The sequence below is a fragment of the Populus euphratica genome, unplaced genomic scaffold, assembly GCF_000495115.2.
Source record: "Populus euphratica unplaced genomic scaffold, PopEup_1.0 scaffold112.1, whole genome shotgun sequence".
Lineage (NCBI taxonomy): Eukaryota > Viridiplantae > Streptophyta > Magnoliopsida > Malpighiales > Salicaceae > Populus > Populus euphratica.
In genome coordinates this window covers 118321-127645 of record NW_011499997.1, presented here as the reverse complement: position 1 = coordinate 127645, position 9325 = coordinate 118321, and the positions used below count along the sequence as shown (strand labels likewise).

The 9325-nt window shown below is 30.0% G+C and overlaps 2 protein-coding genes across 2 annotated transcripts in view; both read right to left on the bottom strand.

Annotated features, from left to right (window-relative positions):
- LOC105140668 (GDSL esterase/lipase At5g45960-like) overlaps window positions 1–787 on the bottom strand; it is a 17018-nt gene extending 16231 nt beyond the window's left edge. Inside the window, exons 1-2 of the mRNA XM_011047577.1 lie at window positions 444–787; window positions 206–336 (exon numbers count right to left, since the gene is read on the bottom strand). Of these exons, the coding sequence (XP_011045879.1) occupies window positions 206–336; window positions 444–729 (417 nt within the window). The 5' untranslated portion in view covers window positions 730–787. The remainder of the gene's footprint in view (window positions 1–205; window positions 337–443) is intronic.
- A 3463-nt stretch (window positions 788–4250) lies between these two features.
- Window positions 4251–6872, bottom strand: LOC105140703 (GDSL esterase/lipase At5g45960-like). Its single transcript, XM_011047643.1, has 5 exons — window positions 6848–6872; window positions 5925–6055; window positions 5564–5797; window positions 4688–4958; window positions 4251–4590 (listed from the first exon to the last, which is right to left on the bottom strand). Exons 1-5 carry the CDS (start codon window positions 6870–6872, stop codon window positions 4397–4399), a joined length of 855 nt encoding a protein of 284 aa, XP_011045945.1. The 3' UTR covers window positions 4251–4396.
- Between the last annotated feature and the right edge of the window lie 2453 nt (window positions 6873–9325).

Below are 9325 nucleotides of genomic sequence, written 5' to 3'. Positions count from 1 at the left end.
AAATATCCGTAGTTGAATATTCACTGGTGCCAGAGTCAGGAATATTACACATAAACAATCATAGTATAAATCAACAAAAAAAAAATGTTAGCAATTAAGAACAAAGATCAGCAATGCAGCCTGCCTTAGGTATAACGGTGGGTGTAAGAGAGAGAGAGATAGACGTACGGACACTTTTGGTGTGAAGAGAGAGAGAGAGACGTACGGACACTTTTGGTGTAAGAGGATCAAATCCGGAGCCAGCCGAAGCAAAACTAACTCCAGTCATAAGCTCCTTGATGCTAAGAGTAGGGTCTAAATACGGAGGTATAGACTCTTTGATACCGATATATGAAGCTGGTTATACAAACTCAAATAATTAATTATATATTCTGATCATATATATATATATATTAGCAACAGACTCACACTTACACCATCAAAATGAATACTTGATAACTTACCGATAAAATCAGGGGTTAGCCGCCCATTACTGAACCTTCCTGTTGGGACATGGTTTGCAAAATCCTTTCCATAGGGTGCAAAATTAGCCTTAAAAACTGTTCTCACGTAGTTGTTATTTCCAGGATCGACAGTCGAGTCTCCGAACACTATGACTGCCGGAGCTGAATTATTGGAAGCTCTTGGATTTGCAAGGGCCTTGGAAATACTTGGAATGAAGATTAACAGATAGAAAAGGAGACGAAGAAGATGTTGAAGGAGATGCTGTTTAGAACAAGCCTTCTCCATAAATGTTAATTAGCTGTAGATTTTATAATAAGACTGATGAGCTTAGCGGCTTGATATTGATCAGTCTCGAATGGATAGGTAAGAATAAGGCCATTTTCCTCTCCTTTTATAGGCCTCCCATAAATTTGGGTTCCACTGGTGGGTCACGTACCAGTTGGATTTTCTGACAGAACGTCCTTGTTTTTTTCAAAGTGATGTTTTTTTGGTAACGAGATTCAAACCTATTAGATTTGTAGTGGAAATCAAACCATGTTCCATTTTCTCACTTAGCTTGACACCGCACCCAATTGGCCATCTCTTTGGCACATTGAGATTGAGGGATCCTTTATTTATTTTATAACAAACAAACTGGTAGCTATATCCTCTTGATGACCTTCTTTCCATCCATCTCCTTGTCTGCTCACTGCCTAAAAACCCACCACCACAAGCAACTTCATCTCCCAAATTAAGCTAGACAAGAAACGTGGACTTATTTTGATGAAATCAAATACTGTTTTGCAGAGCAGTAGTGATCTTTGAACTTAGAACTACCTTGTTGTCCATAATTAGGCCAAAAATTAGGTATATATATTAGGTTAGAACCCGAAAAATGCAACGAGACACACAGAATTTTATATTTTACTATATTATTAAATTAGTAAAATCAACATCTCCACATGAAGGGTTATAATTAACTTATCAACTAACCCAATTATACTATTTTAAACCATTCATTTGTATTTGTAACTTAATGTGTGTTTAGAGTGTTTTAAAAGTTTTTTTTTTTTGTAAATATATTAAAATAATATATATATATATATATATAGATATAGATATATATTTACTTTTAGATATAGATATAGATATAGATATAGATATGTATTTACTTTGTAATATCATCACATCAAAACTATAAAAAAATACTAAAATAAATTCAATGTAATATATTTTCAAGCTAAATGTATTACACTTTACATTATTATTATTTTTTAAAACCACCCAAAATACAGTACAAAACACTATTATGTGAATAACATCAGCTAATTAATTATTAGCCAAAAAACTGTTATTGTCAAGGGTCATACTCCCATTAAAAATAGGTTAAAAAAACATGATACCCCACTATTATGTGAATTTATCGAATCCTCTCTATTTACAATTTGGTCAAATGAAACCTTTTCGTTTCAAATTTTTATTATTTTAAATCTTCCATCCATTTTCCTATTATATTGACCATGATCTCTTAATTAGTTGAAAGTAGCTACTGTAATGATGGCTCATGTTCACTTGATTTCGCACTATACATTAAATTGAAATTAGAAACATAAAAAATAAATAAATAAAAGTAAAATATATTTAAAATTTATGAAGTTGAATAAAATTCTAAAAGAAATGAAGTAATTAATAACTAAAACTAAAAGTTAAATCTTATTAATTGCATTTTTTTTATAATAATAAGTAATCAATAAGAGATGGATCAAGGAGATAGATTTTAGTTATGGAAATATTTGAATATGAATTTGTATTTTTCTTCTTTATTTTCTTGTTAATTTCAATTGATTTTTTATTTATTTTAATTTTCCTAGGATATTCCACAGTTAAATATATTTTATTTGCATCAATGTTTAACTTTTTCGTTAATGCTTTATTTTTTCAGTTTCTCTTTATTTATTTCTTAATTTCCAATTTAATGTTGTTTGTAGAGATGGAATCAAGTGGACAATATGCCCATCATGACATGGCTGTCTTTGGTCCAATATCAAATTATGGTAAATCTAACGGAAAACATACACACAGAGCTTAAATAACTAAAATTTAAAATTTAAAATTAATTTGAACAAATTCGAAGAGTTCATTGGACAATAATTAATCAATTAATGTCGTTCAAAGGCTAACATCTAACATGGATGGATAGTCTGAAATAGTAATTAAGTACAGAAATTAAAGAAATTAAGTTTGTTTTGCTGATAATTTGCGAGAGATATTATTGAATAAAAACTCCATGCATGGAATGCATGCTGTGAAGTTTTGATGAGGCTTCAAGAGGGGATACAAGTACAGAGAGGTCTGGTAATAGAAGATTTTGCAAGGGTTATATATAATTGTCAATCCAAAGAATATAAAATTAGCTGGAGTGGTGTTTTAAGGTGTGGGAGTGTGAAAACCATATATCTAAATACTACTTAGTGCTCTGCTATGAGTTGTGATATGTTAAAAAAAGAACATATTACTCACTTTAAAATAATTTTTAATAAGTTGTTTTGTTATTTATTTTATAATACAAGTAATTCTTGGGCTCTTTCTAGGAAATTGCCTCAAAAGGTATAAATATGCATGTTTATAGTAAATAATTACTAAAATCTAAGACGATAATTTGAAATCTAGATTTAATAATATTATAGTAAATAATTACTAAAATCTAAGACAATAATTTGAAATCTAGATTAATAATAAGATCTAATCCTTATTTTTTGAATTTAAGTATTGGATCCAAAATAATAATGGTTAATAAATTGGGGTTTTAGGCCATTTTTTAGCTAGGCTATGTTCTACAATGATCCTCAAGCTCGCAACCCAACTCAATTAGCTCTTTTTTAGGTCACATTGACATAGTTTAAGTCTGCGTGCGTTGATAAGGTGGCATGAATAACAAGATCTATATATATATATATATATATAATAAGCAAGTAATATTTGTAAGAAATTGTTTATAAATATTTTTTATGAAAATAGTGGAAGTCCCCACTTCATGATAATATAGCTTTTTTAATGATTTTATCATACTTAAGTTATTTTTTCAAATAAAACTCATTATTTAAAAATAAAAAAGTCTCAATTATCACGAGGACAAAACACTCTGAAGAATTTTACTATAATGTATAGTCAATTATTCAATAAAAACAAAACAATATTTTTTATTTACAATTTTTTCAAAACACCACAGTCTACAAAACCTTTTTAAGGATTTTATAGTAATCAAGTTGATTATTGGGTAAAAACAAAACATGATTGGGTGATAATTAACCAAAATAATCAAAGAGAAATGTACAAACTTACATCAATTCACAGCATCACATACTACCGAGGTTAAATTTAAACCACGGTTAAATTATGAAGCATTGTATACTAGATATTGAGAAATCCAATTTCACGCCATCATGTCCATAAAAACAAAAGTTAGTTAATCACGAAGTTTTTTTTTTTTATAAAAAATAATAAAAAATATCTTCATTTTCAAAGAAAAATAAACAATATTCCTACCACAGTTTTGTCATTAGGTGAGAATTAAACCAAAATAATAAAAAATCATGACACACTTGTAGAAACTAAGAGTTTGAGGACTAAAAAACCATAGAAATCAATTGAATCAAGGCATCATTGTTTTTATATCACGAGGTATAGTTTTTTTAAATATATATATATATATATATAAAATTTTATATCTTAAATTTTAGAACCAGTGTTAGTTTTTTTCTAGTAATTTTAATGCCGAATCTGATTTTCTTAATTATTTCCATCACCATTTTATTTTAGGAAGGCGACATATCACATGCATAGTTATTTTCTCCATTAAATATTATTGGTCATACATGATGACTTCTGATTGTATACAATTTCCGTAAAGGAACGAGAAAAAAATAGGAAATTCCCCTCCACAACATTCTCTATGATGAAAAATAAATGAATTTTAGTCCCTGATGATAGCATCAATTATTGGACGAAGGGACTTGAAAACATTGTTGTATACCTGCTCAGTGGGATGTATTGAATCCCAAAATACGTACTTTGATGCATCAGGACACAGAAATGATTTTGGATTGCACAAGAGTGCTGTTTCCAAGTAACCGGTTTCACAGCAGCCAAGGCTTACTTCATCAAATTCTTGAAAGGGAGGAGGGAAAATAAATTACTAACATGATCAGAATATATACATATATATATTTCTCAGTTTAATTTTAGAGATTTTATATTGACTCACCAGGCCTTCCTTGCCCTTGAATCATGTCGGACAGAGCTACGTACGAATCAGTTAAATAGATCCTAACACCATGATTTGCTAATCGAAATTGCATGAGATTTAACTCATTTTGTAGCAACTGATTGAACTGCCGTCCAACGGAGGAATAATTATCAAGACAACCACGTTCTGAGATGGCATGCTTCGAGAACATGGTGATGACGACTGGCAGGCAACCCATTGGAGGTAGTGAACTAAATAAGATTCTTCTTGCTCCTTGCTCAAACAAATCCTAAAATCATCGCATAATGTAGTATCAGTTATATTTTTTATAGCATATGCTGTCAAGCACAATAATATCAAAACTTATAATTTGGTTAAATAATCTGGGATAAATGCCCCATAGTTAATAATACTAGTCATAAGTCTTGTTTTCTTGGTCTGAGAGGAGGAGCTGTCAAGTCTTTAGAAATTAAGGATAATGGTAAGAACAAGAGTTAATTACAAATTAGTCCTAGTGATTAATTGAAATTAATTAACTAGTTTTATAGTATCTAAATAATTGAATAGTCTTTCGATCATCGTCGACATTAAAAACAAGAGTTAAGTATAAATTAGGCCGGGTTTTGTAGCTCCGGTACCTATCTGTTACTGAAAGTAAAGGGATGAATGGATTGGAATCAAGTTGTGGATCCTGTGATGCTGTCAAAAGTTAAGACAATTTGCTTACATATTTGATACTGTGATGTGAAATGTATATTTTTCGTTTGGAAATTCATAAATTAATCATCACACTAACTAAATTTTTGTGTAGAGTGATTTTCAAGTGCAAATAAATTTTTAAGGTGAAAAATAATTTAATATAATTCTAAAGTGAACGTAAACCCAATACAAAACCTGAAGGAATTGCGTGGCTTTTTGCAGGATGAATTGCTGGTAATCTGAGAGGGAGTAGATTTTTCGTCGGATTGGCAGAGTAAAGTAATTGATAACGAAGTCATTCGTGCCAGCACTGACGATAAACAATGCCTTGTTGATATGATTTTCGGTATTTTTCGTTCCAATTGCGGACTCCAGTCTTTTTTTATACTCTTTAAAGTTCTCCAGTTGCTTTGGTATGCCGATCACATTCTGTGGTAATTAAAACATAAGAAACCATGGATTGAACATAAGCTTAAATATTTAGCTCCGCTTTGTGTTCGTGTTTGTGTTTTTGTGTGTGTGTGTGTGTGAGAGAGAGAGAGAGAGAGAGACGTACGGACACTTTTGGTGTAAGAGGATCAAATCCGGAGCCAGCCGAAGCAAAACTAACTCCAGTCATAAGCTCCTTGATGCTAAGAGTAGGGTCTAAATACGGAGGTATAGACTCTTTGATACCGATATATGAAGCTGGTTATACAAACTCAAATAATTAATTGTATATTCTGATCATATATATATATATATATATATATATATTAGCAACATACTCACACTTACACCCTTGTGGTAATTAAACATAAGAAACCATGGATTGAACATAAGCTTAAATATTTAGCTCCGCTTTGTGGCTCTTGGATTTGCAAGGGCCTTGGAAATATTGGGAATGAAGAATATTACCAGATAGAAAACGAGAAGAAGAAGATGTTGAAGGAGATGCTGTTTAGTACAATCCTTCTCCATAAAAGTTAGCTGTGGATTTAATAATAGGACTGATGAGCTTAGTGGTAACAATAAGACCATTTTCCTCTCCTTTTATAGGCCTCCCATAAATTTGGGTTCCAGTAGTGGGTCACGTACCAGTTGAATCTGCTGACAGAAATGCCTTTTTGAAAAAAATAATAAAAAAGAAGAAGAATTGATCTGACCATTGGCTGGTCGGTTCTGCAGTTGCGTTGGTTTGGAAATAAAAATTACCTGATTTGTCAGAAGTTCCAAACCACCATTACCAAATAAAAGCTTTCTGTGCAGAATTAGACAGTATCATAGTTAGACAAACCACTATACTATGATATCCACTGTTATGACTTAGGAGTATACTATCAAAAGATGACCTGGACACTGATTGGAAGTTTCGTGATTGTGTAAAAATAATTGGTGGACTGTTTTTGACATCTATTGCAGATATCACAACAACTAGTCTTTTACTAAAATTGTGGCATGAGCTACACTTCATATCGGGTCGATTTTTTTCATATTAACCTCTTATTTGCTTTCCCAAACCCATCCTTACTTTGCATACCATACCTTGCTTTAAAATTATGATCAATAAGGATAAAAAAAATCACAAAAGACAAAAGACTAATGATGCTCTAAGAAAAACCCCAACGAAATTATAGTAGAGAAAAGCCAGCCTTAACATCATAAAGCAAGATGCTAAAGGGTACGAGAAAAAAAAAAGTTGCAACAAAGCAAAAGGTGTCCCTCGTTAGCTTATAGTAAAGGGCAAAGTAAACTTTTTTTTAAAACCTCGTTAGCTTATAGTAAAGGGCAAAGTAAACTTTTTTTTTTTAAAAAAAAAAGGTGACAAGGAAAGTTGGGCAACAAGGAGTATACAACGAAAAACAAGATATCAATATCAAAGGGGATCCTAGTCTTTTAAATTTTTTAAATATTTTTTAAGTCAATGAATCCCTATTTTTTTATATCCTTGAACCATAGTCTATATTATATAATTTTACAAGTTCTTTATAATAAAAAAAGCGCCTTCTATAATTGATAAGATGCAACCTCAAACAACATGAAGAAAAATACTTAAAAAGAGTTACGACTTCACAAATATTCTATTTATTATCATCGATGACGCAAGAGTGAATTTTGAACACTTGAAGCAAGCATATATTGGACAAACTCTATGCCTGTATATTTGTCCTAAGCCAATAATAAGTCCAAATCCCCTAAAGAAATATATCAACCGCGTTTTTAAAAAATAAAATACTATCATGTTAACCCCAAAGAGAGGTTTGTCACTAACCCTTTTTACATAAAATGTCTAGACTACCACTCTCTTGAAAATGTCTTAGGGAGGTCGTAAGTCATGTTCTATTCGCACATGATCACGTATTTTTTTTTTAAAAAAACAAAATGTTTTTAAACTTACATCGAGATAGTTTCTTTAACAACATGAATGTCAAATATCCAAGTTTAGAATGTGCCAGGAATTCATTTAAAGCAGGGAGTTTATTGTAAAATTGAGACATCACAATGAAAGGAGTTTCATCACTACCAAGGAAGAAGAACCTGAAAGATCGCAGGTTGGGTGGAAATCGTCACTCTCCAAGCAGCAGTAGATAATTGATGGCACAAAGTCTCTTATAACTGTTGTCGCACAAACATCACGACAAATAGTAAAATATATATAGTAAAAAATTTAGGAGGTGCTAACTGGTAATTAAAGAAAATTAAAGATACTAAAATATATATTGATTCTGAAAATTCAGATAAAGAATTAGTTATGTTCAAAGAAAAAACACTTGATCACTCTTATAACATGTTTTCTTAAAAATTATTACTTTTGTTATACATTTTTCTTCTAAATTGATTTTTGTGATTACCATTAATTATTCTAATTGTTCTATTTATTTATTTATTATTATTTTTTTAGAAAATCACCTTGTAAAAAGAAATTTGAGTTTGTCCTAAAAATAAAAGACATATCAATTTTATCATTAGTTAAAATTTATCATCAATTCCTTAAAAAAAGTATATTTTCTAAAAACAAGAAAAACTAAACTTCAATATTAATATAATTCTACATCGTGTGGGATTTCTACTTATACATGAATGCATTGTGGACCAAGAGACAAATCATTGTGGACTTTGTGTGTTTAGTATTATAGTAGCTGTTGTGATTGTTATTTGAAAAAAGTTGTTTTATAAAAAATATTTTCAGTTGAGGTTGATTTGAAAAAATAGATGTTTAGTTAAAACTGTGGTTAAAATTGAGGTTGAAGAAAAAATAATTTAATGTGTTTGGTTAAGAATACTTTTGAAATTAAGGTTATAAAATAATTTAAAAAAATATATATTAATATTCATAATTTTAATTTAAATATTATGGATTTAACTATTTCTATTACATCATGAAATAAATCATACTATATATATATATATATATATTATAAATTTATTGTTCCATTAAACTATCTACAATTCCATTACATACAAAATTTATCCGACAAGAATTACAAAATTAGGTAAGATATTATTAAGAATAAAATTGATATTACAGTGCAAGTAAATTTAATTCACCTTAAACTAATTTTTAAAAAACAAAAAAAAAATATTGTTCACATTCACGTGAACAGTGCGAGTGAAATCAATTAACTGTACTAGTTTTTCAAAAAAAAAAAAAACTGCTCATGTAAACAATGCGACAGTGGAGCCATGCTCCACTGTTCATTAGAAATCCCCACGAGAAGCAGCAAAATCATTTCATTAGAAATGCTGCTTCTCTAAAACCTGTAGCACAGCTGCAAAGTTGGTGGGTACTATCATGGAAAATCATTTTTTTTCTTTACCAAACGCTGATATGTGTGGCTGATTAGTACTTAAAAGTGCATTTTTATCATGGTTTTATATCATCATTTTGCACTTGAAGTATCAATAACTCCTTAACCAAAGCATATTTTATAATAATATATCTAATAATATAAGATAACTTTAATTTGTGGTAAATGT

What these genes read in the sequence shown, in the direction of transcription:
- LOC105140703 (XM_011047643.1), bottom strand. Translation starts at nt 6,872, where the DNA reads ATGGGTTTGGGAAAGCAAATAAGAG. An exon ending in CTCTTACACCAAAAGTGTCC is followed by an intron (nt 5,798 to 5,924) that starts GTACGTCTCTCT and finishes TAATTACCACAG; the next exon opens with AATGTGATCGGCATACCAAA. An exon ending in TCAAGGGCAAGGAAGGCCTG is followed by an intron (nt 4,591 to 4,687) that starts GTGAGTCAATAT and finishes CTCCCTTTCAAG; the next exon opens with AATTTGATGAAGTAAGCCTT.